At 44.1% G+C, this 23,981-nt stretch overlaps 1 protein-coding gene across 1 annotated transcript in view; it reads right to left on the bottom strand.

Moving 5' to 3' along the window:
• PLEK (pleckstrin) overlaps positions 1 to 20,661 on the bottom strand; it is a 72,012-nt gene extending 51,351 nt beyond the window's left edge. The window contains exon 1 of the mRNA XM_075261938.1: positions 20,587 to 20,661. Coding sequence (XP_075118039.1) covers positions 20,587 to 20,634 — 48 coding nt within the window. The 5' untranslated portion in view covers positions 20,635 to 20,661. The remainder of the gene's footprint in view (positions 1 to 20,586) is intronic.
• Between the last annotated feature and the right edge of the window lie 3,320 nt (positions 20,662 to 23,981).

Genomic DNA, 23,981 nt, shown 5'->3' with positions numbered 1-23,981 from the left:
GTGAATTTTTCTCCCTGATATTTTTGATTGACAACAAAATAACCCATTCTCAGTATAGCAGTCATGGCTCCATTATAAAGTACTATGTCCTTATTTACAGACTAATCCTCCAGATAAAATGGATGTGGGAGTCCACTCTCCAACAACACCTAAGAAAAAGACCATAGTACCCTTAAATGTGGGCAACTTCCATTGGACAAATATTGGGTTAGAACGTGGGCCCAGCGCAGAACACCTTAGTGCTCTGGTGGTACAATCCAACACCCAAACCTGCCAAGTACGGCCAGTCACAGAGTATTCTCGATAGAGTGCCAGTCATATTGTGCCCCATACTATACAAGCCACAGTCCGCTAACAAAACTAACAAAAATATCCACCAAGTCAACATTAACACTCCACAAGTCACACAGTCCCTCAATGTCAATGCCCTTATTAGAAAACAGTCACCCCTTGAGTAAGCACTATTACCAAACAATATGCCCCTGTATCTGAGACATCAGTTACCCCTAGCTACAACTTTGACACTGCTCATTCCCTCTGCACTGACATAGATCTTTGTCTCTAGAGATGAGCGAACAGTGTTCTATGGAACACATGTTCGATCGGATATCAGGCTGTTCGATGTGTTTGATTCGAATCGAACATCACGTGGCAAACTCAAAAAAAATTCGATTCCCCTCCCACCTTCCCTGGCGCTTTTTTTTGCACCAATAACAGCGCAGGGAGGTGGGACAGGAACTACGACAACGGGGGCATTGAAAAAAATCGGAAAAAGTCATTGGCTGCCGAAATCAGGTGACCTCCATTTTAGACGAATAGTGGATTTCAAATCCGGGTCATATGAGAATGTGAACTTTGTGACTATGAGACAGGGATAGCTGTACAGGCAGGGATAGCTAGGGATAACCTTTATTTAGGTAGGAATGTTATTAAAAATAACTTTTTTGGGCTCTATCGGGTGTGTAATTGTGATTTTTGTGAGATAAACTTTTTCCCATAGCAATGCATTGGACAGCGCTGATTGGCCAGAGTACGGAATTCGACCAATCAGCGCTGGCTCTGCTGGAGGAGGCGGAGTGTAAGATCGCTCCACACCAGTCTCCATTCTGGTCCGACCTTAGACTCTGCCTCCTCCGGCAGAGCCAGCGCTGATTGGCCGAAGGCTGGCCAATGCATTCCTATGGGTATGCAGAGACTCAGCAGTGTTGAGCCAGTTCTGCTCAACTACACCGTGTGGCTGTCAGCCCATCAGATGTAGCAGAGCCGAGTGTGCACAAGGGCTCGGCTCTGCTACATCTGATGTAGCAGAGCCGAGTGTGTCTCCTGTTCAGTTTCTCAAGAAGAAGTTTATCTGGAGACCGGGCACAGGCGTGAACCCGCTCTGAGTAGTAAAAAATGCTTGAACAGTTATGGAACATTCTACTTTCACGTTATATTTATTAGAAATTTTTCAAAAGGGTTTACTAGGTGCCCCGGAAACTTTCATACTGATTTTCTATCGAACTGACCCATCCCAAGGAATGGTCATCAGCATGAAAATTGCTCAGGCGGCCCAGATAACCACTTTAAGACAAAGGCCCCACGTATTGGGCAGAAGCAAAAAAAAAATAAAAAAACACTGCGGAAAAAAAAACAGTAGCAACGAGACGGCTTTGGAGATCACAGCGTGTCAGCTACGTGTATTTTCCGACAATGTGTGGATGGGATTTAAAAGGACTGCAAAACACCACAGCCCCACAGAAGCCCCACATTGCAGAACCACAACTTTTTTTGTTGCAGATTTTGCTGCATTTTTTTGATCAACAGTCAGGAGTGGATTGAGCAGAAGGGAGAAGTATAAGAACTTCCTAGATATTCCTCATTCATGCTGAAGCCATTCTTGGCTTTGGCTCAAAAAATGCAGCGAAATCGGCAACAAATAAGGGGGGCCTCAGCCTAATGCTACAAATAGAAATATCAACATTTGCTAAATTTATGGTCACAATGTTTTGATAACTTTTGATGATTTATTTAAACCTTTATTTATTTATTTATTTTTGGTTTCAGATATTTTTCCATTATAAGGAAGCTATGGAATAATAGGAATGGAAGAAAAAAAAAATCTAACCTTCACTTTTTGTGCTAAGCACTAGAGATGAGCGAACACTAAAATGTTCGAGGTTCGAAATTCGATTCGAACAGCCGCTCACTGTTCGAGTGTTCGAATGGGTTTCGAACCCCATTATAGTCTATGGGGAACATAAACTCGTTAAGGGGGAAACCCAAATTCGTGTCTGGAGGACACACACATTCAGCACTGCTTCATCACGCCAATACAATGCATTAGCCAGTGCTGATTGGCCAGAGTACGGAATTCGGCCAATCAGCGCTGGCTCTGCTGGAGGAGGCGGAGTCTAAGGTCGGACCTGAATGGAGACTGGTGTGGAGCGATCTTAGACTCCGCCTCCTCCAGCAGAGCCAGCGCTGATTGGCCGAGTTCCGTACTCTGGCCAATCAGCGCTGGCCAATGCATTCTATTAGCCCGATGAAGTAGAGCTGAATGTGTGTGCTTAGCACACACATTCAGCTCTACTTCATCAGGCTAATAGAATACATTGGCCAATCAGCGCTGGCCAATGCATTCTATTAGCTTGATGAAGCAGAGTGTGCACAAGGGTTCAAGCGCACCCTCGGCTCTGATGTAGCAGAGCCGAGGGTGCACAAGGGTTCAAGTGCACCCTCGGCTCTCCTACATCAGAGCCGAGGGTGCGCTTGAACCCTTGTGCAGCCTCGGCTCTGCTACATCAGAGCCGAGGGTGCGCTTGAACCCTTGTGCACACTCTGCTTCATCAAGCTAATAGAATGCATTGGCCAGCACTGATTGGCCAGAGTACGGAATTCGGCCAATCAGCGCTGGCCAATGCATCCCTATGGGAAAAAGTTTATCTCACAAAAATCACAATTACACACCCGATAGAGCCCCAAAAAGTTATTTTTAATAACATTCCCCCCTAAATAAAGGTTCTCCCTAGCTATCCCTGCCTGTACAGCTATCCCTGTCTCATAGTCACAAAGTTCACAGTCTCATATGACCCGGATTTGAAATCCACTATTCGTCTAAAATGGAGGTCACCTGATTTCGGCAGCCAATGACTTTTTCCAATTTTTTTCAATGCCCCCGGTGTCGTAGTTCCTGTCCCACCTCCCCTGCGCTGTTATTGGTGCAAAAAAGGCGCCAGGGAAGGTGGGAGGGGAATCGAATTTTGGCGCACTTTACCACGCGGTGTTCGATTCGATTCGAACATGGCGAACACCCTGATATCCGATCGAACATGTGTTCGATAGAACACTGTTCGCTCATCTCTACTAAGAACCTCTCAAGCTCCCTAACCCCTTAAACTTTGAGTCACTGCTGTGCTGAGTATGTGAGGAACCTTTAGGCTGCATTCACACGGAGTAAACGCTGGCGTTTTTTGTGTGTTTTTTGCACATAGCGCCGCGTTTACGCCGCGTAGCGTCGCGTTAACGCCGCGTATACGCCGCGTTAACGCCGGGCAACGCCACCGCTAAATAGCGCGGCGTTAACGCGGCGTATACGCGGCGTTAACGCGACGCTACGCGGCGTAAACGCGGCGCTATGTGCAAAAAACACACAAAAAACGCCAGCGTTTACTCCGTGTGAATGCAGCCTTAGGGTTACACGATGTAACGTGCAGCGTGATCTGGCACATATACGGCGTGTAAGAGTTTGCGTGCCGTAAAAGCTCCCATTCATTTCAATGGGAGTTAGGATCGTATAAGCCGCGTTATTTTGATGCCATGATTTTTCAGATCACGCTGCACGTTACATCGTGTGAATGCACCCTTACAGTACAGGATATTGATATTGGTATCTGTATATGTATCAATATCTGTGTAATGAGGGCAACTTTTTAGATATTTTGTATACTTAATATTTACTAACTGTTTGCCAACATATTAAATCATTACATCTGATGTTCAGAAAAAATGTTCTCCATTTGTAAAAAATGTAGAAATCTCAGTTTTACCGATAAATAATCACATATAAATAATACTATATAAATATATTGTATACTATATATAATATTACATAAATATATATACTATAATACTATAAATAACCACATTACAAACAATTTTTTAATCAAATTCTATCCAACGCACATCAGAATTTTTTTTTCAATTAATTATTAGAGATGAACAAACAGTGTTCGATCGAATATCAGGCTATTCGGAGTATTCAATTAGAATCAATTACCACGCGGCAAACGCAGTAAAAATTCGTATCCCCTACCACCTTCCCTGGCGCTTTTTTTCACCAATAACTGTGCAGAGGAGGTGGGACAGGAACTACGACAACGGAGGCATCGAAAAAAAATAGGAAAAGCCATTGGCTGCTGAAATCAGGTGACCTCCAATTTAGAAGAATAGTGGCCGCCATGTTCATCTCATTTGCGGCTTGGAAAGATAGGGACAGAGATCTGCTGAGGGCGAGAGAGGGATGAGCTTCTGCTAGGCAGGGAAGACTGAAGAACAACAACAGATCTTCTCAGAGCTATATACTGCAGGGAAAGGAGTCCATATACGCTCAATCCAGCTTTCCATGGTGAGTACCCCTAAAAACCTAAGTGGGATACAGACAATCTGTGTACAGTATATATACGCTCAATCCAGCTTTTCACGGTGTGTATATCCCCCAAAACCTAAGTGGGATACACAGCAATTCAGTAAGGCTATATATGCTCAATCCAGCTTTCCATGGTGTGTACCCCAAACACCAAAGTGGGATACACAGCAAGTCAGTAAGGCTATATACACTCAATCCATTTTTCCTGGGTATATACTCCACAAAAACCTTAGTGGTATACACAGCCAAACCATCAGGCCAAATAGGTCATACCAGCTTTCCTGGTTGTATTCAACTCCCAAATAAAATGACATACAGATTAATATAAAATAACATCTCTGTTTATGGGCTGAAGCTGAATGGTGGGCCTGACACTGTATACGCTGCTGGGGCAAGTGACAACCACAAAAGAGGGGTAAAAGAATTAATCCTGGGGGTGGCACGGCTGAATTGGCACTAATGGGCACAAAATAACATCTCTGTTTATGGGCTGAAGCAAAAGAATGGGGCATAAACTTAAAATGCAGGGGCTCCAATGTATCTCTAACTTAAGAGAGCCTAGACACGCAGGTTCTATAACGCAGTTACAAGTAGAAGAGCGGCTCTACAAGTGACAGTTGGGGTTCATTGTGTACACTCTATGCCACCAAAAAGGCTAACTGCGGGGCGCACTTACACCCCCTCTCCAAACTAACCCAAACCTCAGCTGGGGGAAGCCTCCACTCACCCCAAGGGCCACAGGTCCAACTTCAACACCCAATACGTGTAAGGTGCAGAGGGATCAGAGAGGACAGGGCTGTGGTTGGCCAGGTACTCACACAACATGCACCTATACTGTTCCCTCCTGATGACACTAGACCCCTCAGTGGCGGTAGTTTGGCCAGGGGAGGGGAGGCATTAATGTGTCCCAGACCTTGCACAGTGTTCCCCTGGTGATTGTGGACCGGATGGCAGTTGTTAGCCTCTTGGAGGAAATCTCCTCTCTGCCGTCCGCGAGGGTTTACGGAAACATTTCCATCATATTCTGCCCCACTTGCTTTTGGCTATCATTTATGCGATTTTTCCTCTCCCCTACCAAAACGAAGGATGAGATTTTTTTCATATACCGGGGGTCAAGGATTACAAAAATCCAGTATTGTTTGCTCTCCATGATGTGAACTATGCCTTTGTCTCTTGAAAAGCAACCCAACATGAAGTCAGCCATGTGTGCCAGTGTGTTACTTGGCATGACTTCGCTGCCCCCAACTGTAAGGGTGACTCTCCATTTCCTCCATTTTCCACTCCCCTTCACACCATCCATGCTGAAGCAATGGGATGCACTGAAGTGCACCCTCAAGCCTCGTGTGGGACAGTGACATGAAATGCCACTCCATTCCCCTCATCTTCCTCCGCCAGCCAATGGTGCGAAGATGACAGGAGTGTGCTCTGAATGTTTTCAGCCTAGCAGAGGCTACATTTCACTTACGAAAATGGCCGCACTTTCATCAGTATATCAGGCACAATGGTGTAGGTTTCAAAGAACCTTTGCACCAACAAGTTAAAAACGTGGGCCATGTGTGGACCATGTTTGAGTCTGGCAAGCTCCAGATCTGCTACCAAATTCCGGCCATTTTCACATACGCAAACATGCCTGGGCCCAGGTGCAGCGGGGAAAACCACATTGCCGTCGCATCAAGGATTGCATCCCTAACCTTGGGGGAAGTGTGTTTTCTGTTGGCCAAGCTGATGAGCTTCAGCACAACTTGCTGACGTCTCCACACCCCAGTGCTGAAGCACTTACAAGTCACAGGTATGGTCGAGGTTGCAGCGGAGGAGTAGGCTTTCAGAGAGACCCTGCCAGGAATTTTGGGCTGGGAGAGGAGATAGGCCACCCCAGTTTGCACCCGGGCCCATCCTCGACTACATTCACCCGGTACTTCTGTACTTTTGCCTGAAATTAAACACCTGGGAGATGGGGAGTTTCTGGGAAGAGGCGCATGATGGTACAGGTGAGAGGAGCAGAGGCAGGAAAAGGGGCAGATGAGGGTGAACTCCCCAAAGTGTCAGAGGCAGATGTTGGCGTGTCCAGGCTGGTGGTCTGGACTGCAGCTACAGCACTGGAAACTGTGGAAGAGTCAGTGTTGGCAACACCGGCCGACGATTGTCCTGCGTTTGCTCTCTCCCACTGAGCCCAGGGCTTGCCTTCCAAATGACGGCGCATGCCAGAGGTGGTAAGGTTGCTCTTTTCAGAGCCCCTACTCAGTTTAGACTTGCAAAGTGTGCAAACCGCACTAAATTTGTCCTCTGCGTATACATTGAAAAATCTCCACACCATCGAGCAACATGGCCTCGATGGGGGAGTTTCTTTCGGGTGGCTAGAAGAGGGAACATCTTGGGCCTTGCTGCCTCTGGCCTGGCTTCTGTGAAGCAGCTGTCCTGTGCCTCTGGACATGCCTCTGCCTCTAGCAACCTTGTTTGCTGCTGCGCTTCCCTCCACATCTACACTGCTTTCCCCCCTAGACATCACCCCCGTCCATGCCTCTGCCTCTAGCCACCTTTTTTCCTGCTTAGCTTGCCTCCACATCTACACTCCTTTCCCCACTAGACATCACCCCTGTCCATGTCGGGTCAGTGGCCTCGTCATCCAACTCCTCTTCCAATTGCTCACTCTCCTCTTACTGCAAACCGCACATAACCACAGCTTGCCCTGATGGCAACTGTGTCTCGTTATCATCACTGAGGCCCAGAAACGCCGGTTGAGGGTCCACAACCCCAAAATTGGTAGGAAATGGCGGATACTCCAGTATTTGGGCATCAGGACACACAAAGTCGTCTGGAAGCTCCTGGTATTCGGGAAGTGGTTCAACAGAGGGAGAGACAGTAAAAGGACCCAAAAAGAGATCCTGGGAGAGGGCAAGGGTGGGATGACTTTGTTGGGAAGGGTTGGGCATGTTGGGAGGAAGGAGGGGCAGACTCTTGGGTATGAACACAACTGCAGGTAGTGGCTGACTGTCTGGTGGAAAAGCAGCTGGAAGCATTATCCGCTAGCCATTGTAACACCTGTTCCTGGTGCTTGGGCCTGGTCTGCGTTGTACCCTGCACCCTGCTTAACACAGCTGTCATTTCAGGAATTGTGATGAGCGCATGCTAATATTTATTTCGGTTTAAAGTTATGTTTCTGTCCCTATTAATGTAGAGGAAAGAAGGTTTCCAATTATTTATCCACTTTCATAGAGGTTCTAGTGAGTTTGTAAAGTGTCCAGTGGAAAGGATGGGATAGGATTTCACATAGGTCTCCCATTCATGGGCACTCATGGTTGAGAAACTGAGGGAGTTGACTTTGATGAACCCTTGGGTTTTGGATTTGGAACTCCATCTAAAGTCTCTGGTGCTCACACACCCTGCTCAACGTAGGTTATATAGGGTTTCAGCGTGTGGTGACCTCGAAAAAACAGCCGATGTTTCAGGCAGATGTAGGCATTGCTGGAGTGTATTGAGGCTAGTAGCGGCTACTGTAGACTTGCCAAAGTGGCCGCACAAGCGCCGCACTTTCACCACTAGCTCGAGAACATTAGGGTACATTTTTAAAGACTGTTGCACCAATAATTTGAAAACGTGGGCCAGGCATGGACCATGTTGGAGGCTGGCAAACTCCAGAGCAGCTACCAGGTTCCGGCCATTATCACACACGAAAACATGCCTGGGCCCAGGTGCAGCAGTGAAAAGCACATTGCCGTCTCATCCAGGATGGCATCCCTCACCTCGGAGGCAGTGTGCTGTCTGTCCCCCAAACTGATGAGCTTCAGCATGGCCTGCTGACGTCTCCCCACAACAGTGTAGCAGTGTTTCCAGCTCGTAGCTGAGGTCGATTTAACGGCGGCGGAAGGGGAAGGTGGAGGAGGAGGAGGAGGAGGGTGGTGTTTCAGCAATCCTGCCAGGAATATTGGGCGGGGAGACAAGGCAGGCCACCACAGTTTGCGACCCGGTCCCAGCCTCAACTACATTCACCCAGTGTGCTGTGATTGAGATGTCGCATCCCAGACCACATGCACTTGTCCATGCATGGGTGGTCAATTGAAACTTTGTGCAAAGTGTGGAAATTAGGGCCCGCCTGATGTTACAGGACACATGCTGGTGCAGGACGTGGACGGCAAACCGGGAGAAGTAGGGACGGCATAGCGAGGTGCCGCAGTTGCCAGCAGGTCACAGCAGGTCACAGAAGGCCTGAGTCTCCACAAGCCGGGATGGCAACATCTCCTGGGCCAGCAGTTTTATGATGAGGCCGTTGAAGGCTTGGGCATGTGAGTCGGTTGCACTGTACTTCTGCCGGAGATGAAAGGCCTGGGAGATGGGGAGTTGCTGGGAAGAGGTGCATGATGGTGCAGGCAAAAGGAGCAGTGGCAGGAAAAGGGGAGGATGAGGGTGAACTCCCCAAAGTGTCAGAGGCAGATGTGGAGGTGACCTGACTGGTGGTCTGGACTGCAGCTCCAGCACTCGCGTCACTGAGGACGGGTTGATGGTCCACAACAACTAAATCACCCGGAGATGGCAGATGTTCCAGTGTTTGGGCATCAGGACACACAAAGTCGTCTGGTAGCTCCTGGGATTGGTGAAGTGGTTGGACAGAGTGAGGGACAGTTAAAGTACCTGAAAACATCTCCTGGGAGGGGGGATATGTGGGATGACTGTGTTGGGAAGATTGGGCATGTTGGGAGGAAGGAGGACCAGACTCTTGGCAAGGAAAGGACTTGAGGTACGGGCTGACTGGCTGGTGGATAAGGAGCTGTAAGCATTATCCGCTAGCCATTATAACACCTGTTCCTGGTGCTCGGGCATGTTCAGTGTGGTACCCTGCCTAACGCAGCTATCAAGTCAGGGATTGTGATGAGCGCATGCTAATGTTTCTTTAGCTTAAAATTTGGGTTTCTGTCCATACAATTGGGGAGGAAAGAAGGTTTCCAAGTATTTTCTCACTTTCATAGTGTTTTTTTTTTTAGTATGGCAAGTGTCTAGTTGATAGGCTATGATAGTGGGGTAAAACTGTGACTTGGGCGTGTTAGATACCCCCAGGCATTTTTCCCCTGCTGTCCCAGTTGCATTCCAGAGGTGTTGTCATCATTTGCTGAGGTGTCATAGTGGACTTGGTGACCCTCCTTAGGCGAATAGTGGTTTCCCCTGAAACAAAGATTTTTTCCTCATAGACTATAATGGGGTTCGATATTCATTTGAATAGTCGAATATTGAGGGGCTATTCGAAATGAATATCGAATATCAAATTTTCACTGTTCGCTCATCTCTATTAATTATTAAAGGTAAGGAAAGACACATTTGTATGTGTTCTAAACAAATCTAAATTTCATGTAGCAGGGCACATCAAAAATGCGCTGTGAGTGCGGCAGCAACACATTGCATTTTTCTCACAGCACTTTTCACAGAAAGGTTTCCTCTGTGCACTTTCTGTTTCCATCATACCTGTAGGCAAACCACCGACATTTCCATTGGTATAATAGACATGCTGCGATTTACAATGCTGCAATCTTTCTGCAATGTGTGGATGGGATTCTCTAGATTCTACTTTGCAGGGACTGTAAAACACTGCATTTTTTTCCCACTTACCGTATATGGCGTGCCCGGACTTACAGACGTTTGGCTTTTTTTTTTTTTTTTTTTTAACTAAAACATACCCTAAAATATACACAGTGCACAAGATGGTAGTAAAATATCGTATACATCTTTAGTTAGTTAGTTAGTTAGTTAATATTGCATTGTGACTGGTGTTCTTTGCTTGGCTGGTATATTTTATGCAGTATATATATATTTGTTTGCTTACTATCTTATTTGCTTTCAATGTGATGCACTTTTATGTGATTTGCTGGCTATATTAGCCAGATAATATTGAGACATAACTGAATGGCTACTTTTCTTTCTGGGTACTTTAGTTTTGTAACAGATATGTACTAATATTTCATTCTTACTAGATAGATAGATAGATAGATAGATAGATAGATAGATAGATAGATCGATCTTCAATCCCAAGGTCTACCCATATTTCTATGAAACTAAGGCAGCGTCTTTGATTATTTTTTGATGGGTTAGGGCTTATATTCAGGGGATGTCTTATATTTTTTTTAAGAACAACAATCCACTCACCAGACCCCTTTACTCCTAAAATAATTAAAGTTGGCAAGCGTCAATGGTGGATGGGCTCTCACAAACAAGTCTAGGTCACTCATGTCAAAGTCGTGTCACTGTCAGATCCCTTGCCATTGCATCAGTGTGATGAATCGGACCCCAATCATGATTCTCAGCTATATTTATAACTATCTATGTATTGTGTTGACTGACCCTCAACTGTATATCTTGGAGGCTGATGTTACAATGGCTTATCTGGTCTGTAATTGCCATTTGCCTCAGATGAATTTCCTGTACCTGATTAGCAGGATGTGGGGGATAGTGTTCAAATGCCCAAATCTAATTACCTGGGCTAGTTAGGACCAAAACCACTGTCACCTTCTGGCTAATGCAATAGCATGTCTGTGCTAACTTCGTTATTCCTAGCAGGGGCCCATCCTTGCTCAGTGCACTGAGAGCTCTACTAACACCTTTCCGCAGACAGCCTGACTCCATAGGTAACTTCAAAGAATTATATGGATTTATGAGAATATTGTGACAAGGGAAGATGCTACCATTATGAAAATTAATTCCTCAGGTGCGCAATAAAAAGGGGCACATTTTAAGGCCAAGAACGATACGCCTATGGGCCTAGAACAAGCTCAGACGCTGATCTCGTTACTCATAGGTAATTGGGGTATTAGGTTTGGTGTCGATGTGTCAGGGGCCTCGCTGTGAACCCCGTCATGCCTCTGGTTTGACCGTATGATCATGGGATGAGGAATTATGAGTAGTTATAGTTATTTGATTGCTAAGAAGCCCTGATGATGTCATTCCAGGGTGGAGCCCAGGGTCAATATAAGATTGACCTGGGGTGGAGCTTTTTCTTCTTCTTCTCTGACCCTGCATCTGGACACACGATGTGAGCAAGTTAGCTCTGTTTGTGGTTCCCTCCCCCTTGATGGGGGGAAGGGCGGGGACTAAGAAGCCATGTGCTTAAGGACTCTGATCATGGATTTATGGATTATGAGGAGTATGATGTAACTCTCATCTGATCATGGACTATGATGAATTGTTATGGACTTTTATACCGGTATGGCTAAAACTCTCTTTATTGCTACATGTTATGTGGGGGAGCTGTATGTGCCCCACCATGGACTTTAATGGACTGTAATCTCTTGCCTTATGCATATCATGCGCTGGCTGCAGAAGTGCCATGTGCCTAAGGACTGTTTCTGTTTCTAATCTTTTAATCTGTTTACCTTACTGTGCCATATCATACCTTTCTGTAAACGTATAAGCTTGTAACCTCCAGGGTATATCTTTATATATATATTTCTGGCTGACTGGTATCGACCATCTTGGGTTAATAAAATGTTAAAACTTTAGAAGGCTCTTCTTGTATTATCCTATAAGGGCCGGTCCTCTCTCTGTATTGTGGGAGCGGACGGTATAGATAAGAAGGCGATCGCAGTTTCGCCCGTGGCAAAGGCCTGGTAGGCCAGAGGCTGCAGCCGGATGGCTAAGGTGGAGGCAGATTCCTTGCACCTTGGGGGCCGGAGGCCGGGGCGAAACGGCGTGATTCGTCACAATCAGCTTTCCACTTCAGCCAGGTGTAGTGGAGAGATCCTCCTGGTGACCAGAAACATCCACAGCCCTTGAGCTCAGGAGTGGAGTGATGCCAGTAGGACTACCCAATCTGTGTGTGAGAACCCGGCACTTCTGGTAGTCAACCCTTATTGTTGTGGACAGCTCTCTCACTAGAGCCATGTTGTACATCTTGTACATAGAGCTCCTTAAAGACAATTTCTGATTCTATTGGCGATGATTGCTTTATTTTAGAGTTGTGATTCTTTTGGGGAGCGTTGCTTTCCTTGTTGAAGTGTCTACTGTATCTGTTCTGCTGTATTCATTTTTTTTTTTTTTTTTTTACATATACAGTATAGCTGCCTGGACACTATTTTTAATGAACTGTAACTAGTGCATATTTTTGGAGTAGGGATTATATTTCAAGCACATTCCAAAAAAAAACAAGAGATCTTATTATCTGGGTAGGTCTTATTTTTGGAGAAACAGGATATTTAGAAATACAGTAATTACTATTAACACAATTTAATAAATGTGAAAAAAAACTACTACGATTGTAAATAGTTCTAAATATTAGAAGATTATAATTAGAGATGAGCGAACACCCAAATGTTCGAAGTTCGAAATCCGATTCGATCCGATTTTTGACTGTTCAAACGGGTTTCCAACCCCATTATAGTCTATGGGGAACATATACTCATTAAGGGGGAACCCAAATTCGTCTCAGGAGGGTCACCAAGTCCACTATGACACCCCAGGAAATGATGCCAACACCCTGGAATGACACTGGGACAGCAGGGGAAGCATGCCTGGGGGAATAAAAGTCACTTTATTACATTGAAATCCCTGTCAGCTTGCGATTTGCGCAAGCTAACTTTTTCCCATAGGAATGCATTGGCCAGTCTCCAGGATTCGGCCAATCAGCGCTGGCTCTGCCGGAGGAGGCGGAGTCTAAGATCGCTGTACACCAGTCTCCATTCAGGTCCGACCTTAGACTCCGCCTCCTCCGGCAAAGCCAGCGCTGATTGGCCGAAGGCTGGCCAATCAACGCTGGCCAATGCATTCCTATGGGTATGCAGTGATGCCGCAGAGCTGAGCTCGACACACACTCACCTCTGCTGTGCAGAGACTCAGCAGTGTTGAGCCAGTTCTGCTCAACTACACCGTGTGCCGGTCAGCTCTGCTGTGCGAGCTCGGCACACACTCAGCTCTGCATCACCGCTGGCGTTGGCCAGCGTTGATTGGCCAGTATACAGAATCAATATACAGAATCAGCAGAACCCTTGTGCACACTCCGCTCTGCTACATCAGAGCCGAGGGTGCACTTGAACCCTTGTGCACACTCCGCTCTGCTACATCAGAGCCGAGGGTGCACTTGAACCCTTGTGCACACTCCGCTCTGCTACATCAGAGTCGAGGGTACACTTGAACCCTTGTGCACACTCAGCTCTGCTTCATCACGCTAATAGAATGCATTGGCCAGCGCTGATTGGCCAGAGTACATAATTCGGCCAATCAGCGCTGGCTCTGCTGGAGAAGGCAGTAAGTCGTAAGGAGTCGTAAGGAGTAAGGCAGAGAAGTCGGACCAGAATGGAGACTGGTGTGGAGCGATCTTAGACTCCGCCTCCTCCAGCAGAGCCAGCGCTGATTGGCCGAATTATGTACTCTGGCCAATCAGCGCTGGCCAATGCATTCCTATGGGAAAAAGTTTATTTCACAAAAAACACAATTACACACCCGATAGAGCCCCAAAAAGTTATTTTTAATAACATTCCCACATAAATAAAGGTTATCCCTAGCTATCCCTGCCTGTACAGTATCTCTGTCTCATAGTCACAAAGTTCACATTCTCATATGACCCGGATTTGAAATCCACTATTCGTCTAAAATGGAAGTCACCTGATTTCGGCAGCCAATGACTTTTTCCGATTTTTTTCAATGCCCCTGTTGTCGTAGTTCCTGTCCCACCTCTCCTGCGCTGTTATTGGTGCAAAAAAAGCGCCAGGGAAGGTGGGAGGGGAATCAAATTTTTTTGGAGTTTGCCACGTGGTGTCCGTATGGAATCGAACATCTCGAACAGCCTGATATCCGATCAAACATGTGTTCGATAGAACACTGTTCGCTCATCTCTAATTATAATGGTTATAAATGGGATTCTGTTTTAAAAATTACCCTTTCCAAATTCCGGTTTTAAGAATGAACAAATGAACCAATTCTTTCTGAGTTTTAGTGGTCCCCTAGGTGAGTCAACACCAGACTAGTGATCATACAAGTGTTTTCATTTCCTAGTTTTAGATTTGATTCATATGCCTTCTACAATACTAAGAATGCATCAGCTACAAGGAAGTTGTGAATTTGGCAGGTTCCCAATGCAGAACTAAAGAACTGACACCCACACACACACCCACAATTCTGTGCAATGTATTTCAGTTTTAACTTTCTGGACACAGCTATATAAAATTAAAAAAAAAATAAAAAAACTTAATAGTCTTCAGTAGTTGTTCCTTTTTTAATGGCTCAGTAATAAGGATGACAGATTACAATGTTTCGGAACTCACGGCTCCTTTCTTGATTAAATTTAAAAACCATTTCTGAAGGCTGCATATTTATGTACAAAAGGACACATAGGGATAGAACTCTAGCAGGGTTATTAGTTATTGGTATTATTGGTTATTGGCCTCGGGCCTACTATCGCTTCATTGACGATATCCTAATCATTTGGACTGAGTCTGAACAACAGTGAAAACCTTCCATGAACAATTCAACCAGTTCCATCCCACCATCAACCTGACGCTCAATTGCTCCTTCTCTAAGATAAACTTCCTGGACGCCGTCATCAAGACCAACCTACCTAAGATGGGATAGCTTTCATCCAAAACACATAAAGAACTCCATTGTCTACAGCCAGGCTATTTGCGGAAATATGATAATTTCCACAAAATATTTCCAATTCTCCATATAACAAACTTTCAATACCAATGACACAACCAAAATAGAGGGATCTCAGTCCTATCACAATCTAAATTATATCACAATATTGCTAGCACAGTCAACATTCGTCTGTAAGAAGTATCTGGTCTCACACATAGACAAGAAGCAGAACAAAGGCGATTGGGTGGGTTAAGCAATCCACAGTGTGTGCCCCACATTGGGAGCAACATAGCAAATTGTTCTTATGCTGGTATTACTCTCCCCTTCGTCTAGCTAAGTTCTATCCTTGCTGTTGGAGAGGATGTGGAGGAATTGGCTCATTGTACCATGATTAATAAACATTGTGGGGGTGGGTTAATATCTACACTCAAAATGGTGCTGCTCCTGCTGGGCATTCACATGACACTGAACAGATATAGGACCGTCATATGCCAGGTATTTGGGGCTGCTCACCTACTTATAGCACGTAGATGGAAATCTATCTCTTGTCCGATATTGATGGAACTGATATCTGAGGTGTCAATGAATTACCAATTTGAACAAATTTCTGCATGCAATGGTGGAAACCTTGACAAGTTCAGAAAAAAATTGAGAGATAAGGGCAACATCATTCACAGACCATACTTCTTGACCATTTCTAGTTCTGTTGGTATACATCTTCTTAATCACCTTGGGATACTTAATTTGAATATTTTTTAAAATACCCTTTAAACTATTTCAAACTTTGATAACTAGTAGCAGGTGGGTCTATGTGGCAGACCATCAGCTTTGTGGATCGTTATAGAGTGATCCGATTTCATTTTGTTCCTTAGACCTGTTCACTTTTCCTGCTTATTTTGATCTCTCCCTTCCCCCCTCATGGCTATGACTTGAATATGGCTTCTTCATACCATTCTACCCTGTTTGGATACTTATATGTATGACTGGATTTAAATAGTATCAGTATACATTTCAATATATCTCCTTGCTTATGCTGTACTTATCTTGAGTATTTTGTACATGCAGATTGAGAAGCCATGAATGTATCCTATGTTTCTTGTTTTGCTTTGACCTCCTGTGTTGTAGTCATGCAAAAATACAATAAAAAACTATTGACATAAAGAAGCAAAACAATGGGAATACATGTTGGCCTTTTGTCCTTGATTAATACACACATAAGAATGAGAAACGTAAAGGGGCTGTACCATGTTTTTATGGCGTATCTTTAGATGAACTGTTCAGGGGTCTGTCCGGTATTATACAATGCACAGAGCAGGAAGCAGATAGCCACATGTTATATATAGAGGCCCAGTGGCTGATGGTGCACTAATGCCGCTTTGCCACATTAAGGTCACAGAGTTATCGGCTTCCTGCTCCATGCACTATATATTACAGGTTCCCCATAATCAGATATTTATGGCCCATCCTAAGGAAGTTTTCTCACCACTTCTGTTAAGGATAGCACTAGAATGCTCTTTTATGGACTTAGTCTATGCTGCCATCACACTCCATCTTCACTTACAACAAGCACCAGTTCTCTCCACCTATTCCACAAATGGTCACAATTCCTATAAAACAGCACCACTTCCCAGTAATAACACCTCCTACAGCCAAGAAACTATAGAGAGGGAAGGAAAGAAAGAAGAAACACTGCATGGGTTCAGATTAACCCCTTCCTGCCGCAAGCATTTTTTGATTTTCGTTTTTTACTCCCCCCCCCCTTCTAAACCCCATAACTTTTTTATTTTTCTGTTCTCAGAGCCATATGAAGTCTTAATGTTTACGGGACAATTTTTTTTTCATGATGCCGCCAGTAATTATTCTGTTCAATGTACTGGGAAGCTGGAAAAAAATTCAGAATGGGTTGGATTTGAAGAAAAAGAGCATTTGTGCTCTGGGAATACCAAATTTCTAAGGTTTTATTTACATTTTAACCCCTTAACAAGAATCCAAAACTGTGCCAAAAATTTTTTTTCTAAAAGTCGCCATCTTCTGACACCCATAACTTTTTTTATACTTCCGTGTACGGGGATGTATAGGGCATCTTTTTTTTGCGGGGCCGGGTGTACTTTTCAGTTCTACCATTTTGGGGAATTGCTTTTGCGTTGATAATTTTTTATTAAAATTTTTATCAGAGGCAAAACTGAAAAAATGGCGGTTTGGCACTTTTGATTTTTTTTCCTGTTACGGTGTTTATCATACAGGAAAAATATTTTTATACATTTGTAGAGCGAGTGTTTTCAGGCACAGGGAATCCTGATGTGTATCTGCTTCACCGTATTTAAGTACTTTTATATGTGTTCTAGGGAAAGGGGAGTGATTTGAACTTTTATTATTTTTTAAATGCATTTGTTAGACCCCCTAGGGGTCTTGGACCTCAGGGGTCTGATCACTAATGCAATGCATTACAATTCTAATGCATTGCAAAAAAAACCCAGCTCTTCTATTGCAGGCTACATTGAGTAGCCTGCAATAGAAGACATTGAATGACGGTCCAGAGAGCCTTCACAAGGCTTATGGTAATGAGATCCTGGAACCGGAGCTTGCTCCAGGTGCCGGCGATTGCCAGGAAAATGGCGGGCCCTAAAAGCCGCTGGGAAAATAGTGCCTTGGTCCGCTTTGACCGAGGTGCCCTGGGGTTAATGCCCATGATCAGTGCAGGCACTGACCGTAGGCATTAGCACTGGGTATCTACTGTATAAAACAGTAGACTCCTGGCGGCTAGGGTGGCTGCCATGTTTAAACAATCGGCATCTGCTGTACTAGTACGCCAGATGTTGGGAAGGGGTTAAAGCAAGGAGCAATCCCTGCATCTTTAATATCTTCCTAAAATATATAAAATAGCTTCACTTTGCACATAGTAAAATCACAGATGGACTAGTTTCACTATTACAGCTTTGATTTTTTCATTTGTAGCAGGGGTTATTACTTGGCAGAGCTATTCATTTGGATGAGGTATGGATTTTTAGCACTTGTGACAATGCGATGGGCAGTACTGCTGTACCTACACTCATAGCTCCCAACCGTCCTGCATTCCGCAGGACATTCTAGACTTTAAACTCCTGTCCCATGGTCCCGCACGGCTTACCACATGTCCCACTCTGCTCCAGAAGTGTTTTGCTTATTAACAAATTTTTCCCCCATCACCATCTGCTCTTATAAGAGGTAAAAGGTTGTAACAGGGATAAGAGTGGGTGGTTATCGGGGGAAGCTTCACTACTGTTCTCAGAAGGACCTTTGTGACATCAGATGGTCACGTGACTAGGTACTCATGGCTTTGTAGGGAGGAAGAGATGGAGAGGTGTGTGGTCTAAGGTTCTGGGATGGGGGAATGTGAGATGCAGGGTGAACTGTGTGTGAGGGAGATGTGTGGATGTGTGGTGCAGGGTATACTGTGTGTGTGTGGGAGAGATGTGACTTGCAGGTTAAACTGTGTGGGGGGAGAGATGTGAGATGCAGGTTAAACTGTGTGGGGGGAGAGATGTGAGATGCAGGCTGTACTGTGTGTGTGTGGGGGGAGACATGTGAGTTGCAGGGTGTACTGTGGAGGGATGTGGGCTGCAAAGTTGACTGTGGGGGGAGAAATGTGGGGTGCAGGGTGTACTGTGGGTGGAGAGGTGTTAGGTACATGAGTGTACTGTGGGGGTAGAGATGTGGAGCGCATGGGTGTACTGTGGGGGGACAGATGTGGGGTGCAGTGTGTACTGTGTGTGGGGGAGATGTGGGGTGTATGTGTGTACTGTGGGGGGAGAGATGTGGGGTGCAGTGTGTACTGTGTGGGGGGGAGATGTGAGTTGCAGGGTGTACTGTGGGGGGATGTAGGGTGCAAGGTTGACTGTGGTGGGAGAAATGTGGGGTGCAGGATGTACTGTGGGGGGAAAGGTGTTGGGTGCATGTGTGTACTGTGGGGGTAGAGATGTGGGGTGCATGGGTGTACTGTGGGGGGGAGAGATATGGAGTGCAGTGTGCACTGTGTGTGAGGGAGATGTGGGGTGCATGGTTGTACTGTGAGGGGAGAAATATGGAGAGCAGGGTGTACCCAACGAGAAATGGGTGGGGATGGGCGGAGTCAATTTAGAAGTGGGTGGAGCTAAATTTTTCGCAGCCCGCCCACATTGTGTTCTTCTTTCTGTCCTTTAAAAGTTGTGAGGTATGTCTATACTGGACGCTACAGTTTGCACAGTGAGTAAGTAGTGCAACTCTCCTGCGTTGCCTTGGTACCCATGATCTGGGGAGGTTTCGGGAGTTGGACCTTGTCCTGCTTATCCTAAGGATAGGCCATCAATCTTTGAAACTGGATAACCCCTTCAAAATAACTGAGGAGCATAAGACAAGACTGATAAACAACCCCATGGCATAAATGGGCCTCCAGCAAACTTTACATTTCACACATTGTAGTCAGACCGGAAACTACAGACCTTATAGAATGCAAAGAATGTGATTCATCGGCTGCTAGGAGCAATAAAAGAATATGACACATATTTTCATGTTTATTTCTCACTTTTCTCTATTGCCATCTTGAATTTAGTCTGCTGCATCTTGTGTTTGCTGTAACCGTTTCAGATGTTATTCTATCCATCACCATGATTTTATTCCCTCCTTTGGAAAGGTTCTGGGTACCCTATCCTCAAGACAACAAGACAAGAACTCCTTAAGCAACAGTGCCAAGTCTCAGGGAGTTGTTACCCTGTAACTACTGACTTACATATCATTCTTGAGCTCCTGGCTGGACTGCACATAACAACATTTGCCCCATGTAACTAAAAATACTAGCCCATTATTAATAAAAATTGCATTTATAGCTTATTTGCATAAAACCTCCAGAGGAAGCCGAGGGGAACAAAACATGTGTCGGAGTCTGAGGTTGGAGGTCACATTGGGTCTCCTCTATCTATGTTGATGGGACCATTATTGTGTCTATAGTCTTTGTACTTTAAATGTATACTTTTTGGCTATATTTCACATTCAGTATTGTTAGTGTCCTCTAATGTATAAATTAATAAAGATGTTATTTATTGTTGTGATTGGGCTGTATTTTGTTAGCTGAAATTTGTAGGTTTACTTTAGGTTTGTAATTACCCCATAATTATTCATTTGTTTGTTTGTAGGATGTGTAGGTGTAATTCATTTGTATATAACAATTTGACCAATCTTGTGTATATGGAGGAAAGTTTATCAGTCCACTCCAAGGAGTATACAAATTCTTAGTGGACTTGACAGTAACACTACCAAGCAATAACTTGTTGGCACTCATTGGAAATTCAGCAGGTCTATTGGACCCTTCAGGTAGGCTGGGCACCCCTGTCTAGGACAACTAGAAAAAGGGCACATTTATAGGGAAAAGCCAGTAATTCAAGATTTCATTCTCCTACCTTCTTGACAAGATAACCCTCTCGAATTTTCTGTGGCTCTCTCTCCATCTTTTCACCCTCCGGAGTATGTGAAATGACAGTTCTAGAGGTTGTGACAGAAGAAGTGTTGGTCATTGACTATCAGTTTCCGTTCAGGTTTCACAACACTACAAAGACCAATCACACTGTGTGCTGACAGTTTCCTCATTTAGCAGTTACATGGGGGAAGCAATGTCACAGCTATGGGTTTTTCCTATAACCGAAATGTCATTCTACAAAGAATGACAAGTTTTGTCGTAGAGATAAAGTAACTTACTGTGACCAGTGAGATATGCGGGCAACTGGTGAAAATGGGAACAGAAAGATGGTGTCTGTATGCTATATGATTGAGGTTTTCGTATTGGTCTATAAATACATTGCAACTATCTGCTCCAGACATACTGAGAAGTCACCAGGGTCTGAGGCAGTGGTCTCCAACCAGAAGCTCTGGAGATGCATGTGCCTTTTATCCTCTTTCTTCATCCACCCGTTGAGCCCCAAAACATTTGTAAATAGTTGTTATATCGGCCATTGATTTAAATGTTTTTTGTTTGTTTTTTTACGGTAAACCTTTTTCTATCCTTGTACCCTCAACTGATGTGCTGCCCTCATATCCCTGTAATCCAGTTTCTCCTCGGCTTCTGATCAGACATCATCTTAGCTTTTATATTTCTCTTTGTATTTGCTATGCTATCAATTCCATGATGTATCAGCCCACATCATATGGGCAGCTAAGACTGTACTATATAGCTACAGGGGCAGTGTAATTATCTTTCTCTATATATTTTCCTAAATACATAGTAACATAGTAGATAAGATTGGAGAAAGACAAAAGTCCATCTAAAGCAACCTATAAACTCACTAAGTTGATCCAGAGAAGGGCAACCCCCCCCCCCCCCCCCATAAGACTGACATCAACCCTTTAACCCTTTCCCGACATCCATCGTATTAGTACGGCGGATGCCGGGTTTTTGAAGATGGCGGCCACTTGGGAGCCGGGCGGCAACCATAGCCGCCGGGTGTCTGCTGTTTTATACAGCAGAACCCAGTGCTAATGCCCGCGATCGGTGCATTAGTGTGACGTGACTATTTCTTTGTAATGTATCTTTTTGTCTGTACTTGAACCCTACAAACTGTACAGTGCTGCAGAATATGTTGGCGCTAAAGAAATAAAATATATTGTTATTATTATATTATTGGCACAGTTTTGGATTTTTGTTAAGGGGTTCAAATGTAAATAAAACCATATAGATTTGGTATCCGTGGAATCATACCGAGGCATAGAATACAGGTGACATGGAATTTCAGCTGCACAGTGAACACTGTAAAAACAAAGCCTTTAAGAAAGTCGCACAAATGCACTTTTTCTTCTAATCCCCCCCATTCTGAATTTTTTTCCAGCTGCCTAGTACATTATACAGAATAAATAATGGTAACATCATAAAGAAAAAAAATTCTGCAAATATTAATACCTCGTATGGCTCTGAGAGGGGAGAAATAAAAAAAAAATTATGGGGTTTGGAAGGAGGGGAGTCAAAAACAAAAATTGAAAAATGTGCATGGCGGGAAGGGGTTAAGTATGGCAATTGGCAAATCCCTGGATTAACATCCTATCCCAAAAAATTGTAGCTCCCATAATCAATAATATTCTTAGGTATTTCTTGAACTTGTACAAGTTATTAGTCCTCACCAAGGGTGTAACTACCACCATAGCAGCTGTAGTGACTACTATGGGGCCCACAACCTATGAAGCTGGATCTCCAGTGAATTTAATTTTTTTTTTTTATTTGGCTATTACCACTGTATTACTACAGTAAGTAACAGACAATTTTTACGCACCGGGGACAGATAGGGTTACCTATCCTCTTTCCTGTCCACTTCTACCTCTGCTCAGGCCTCCATATTATGTCTGAGATGTCACAATATAATATGCGATGTCCCCCTGGAGGCCTTTGCAGAGTATTCAGCAGTTAGTGGCAGAAGTTTCTGTCTCCTCTGTGGAGAGCCTGTGTGGACATTTTATTAGATCACAGGTAGTCACTTGACCTAGTAGAAGAGAAGGATTCATGTAGAAATAAATAATAAATAAGGTAATACCGGCAGAATTAATTAATATTGGGAAATAGGTGCATAATAAATGAAAAAAAATAAATCACAAAGTGTTTCTTTGTCTTAAGATGTGCAGGCATGGTCCATATATATCAAGGCAGACATCATTTTTGAAAATTTCTTAATTAAATCTAATATATTTACAAATATTGTAACAAATTTTACCCACAAGTACCCTATTTAACATTTGTCATCAGCATTAGCCAATCGACAACCTCAACAGTCTTGTGTTGTCAATGTCACATTGTCAAAAACACTAAACTTAAAGAGATTGTAGTAATGCTCAGTCAATACAAAAAGTATCAGCTAGTACAGGTTTAATGTGACTCATAGGAAACAGAGAAGCTGAGGACAATTACACATGGTCACGCTGCTTCTTTATTTGGATACAGATTGCATTTTGTTCTACAGTCCTATGAAAAAGTTTGGGCACCCCTATTAATCTTAATCATTTTTAGTTCTAAATATTTTGGTGTTTATAACAGCCATTTCAGTTTGATATATCTAATAACTGATGGACACAGTAATATTTCAGGATTGAAATGAGGTTTATTGTACTAACAGAAAATGTGCAATATGCTTTAAACCAAAATTTGACCGGTGCAAAAGTATGGGCACCTCAACAGAAAAGTGACATTAATATTTAGTAGATCCTCCTTTTGCAAAGATAACAGCCTCTAGTCGCTTCCTGTAGCTTTTAATCAGTTCCTGGATCCTGGATAAAGGTATTTTGGACAAACAATTCAAGTTCAGTTAAGTTAGATGGTCGCCGAGCATGGACAGCCCGCTTCAAATCATCCCACAGATGTTCAATGATATTCAGGTCTGGGGACTGGGATGGCCATTCCAGAACATTGTAATTGTTCCTCTGCATGAATGCCTGAGGATTTGGAGCGGTGTTTTGGATCATTGTCTTGCTGAAATATCCATCCCCGGCGTAACTTCAACTTCGTCACTGATTCTTGAACATTATTCTCAAGAATCTGCTGATACTGAGTGGAATCCATGCGACTCTCAACTTTAACAAGATTCCCGATGCCGGCATTGGCCACACAGCCCCAAAGCATGATGGAACCTCCACCAAATTTTACAGTGGGCAGCATGTGTTTTTCTTGGAATGCTGTTTCTTTTTGGACGCCATGCATAACGCCTTTTTTTATAACCAAACAACTCAATTTTTGTTTCCAAAATGAAGCTGCCTTGTCCAAATGTGCTTTTTCGTACCTCAGGCAACTCTATTTGTGGCGTACGTGCAGAAACGGCTTCTT

Source organism: Leptodactylus fuscus, unplaced genomic scaffold, assembly GCF_031893055.1.
Source record: "Leptodactylus fuscus isolate aLepFus1 unplaced genomic scaffold, aLepFus1.hap2 HAP2_SCAFFOLD_66, whole genome shotgun sequence".
In the NCBI taxonomy this organism is placed as follows: domain Eukaryota; kingdom Metazoa; phylum Chordata; class Amphibia; order Anura; family Leptodactylidae; genus Leptodactylus; species Leptodactylus fuscus.
This window is presented reverse-complemented; position numbering and strand designations above follow the sequence as displayed.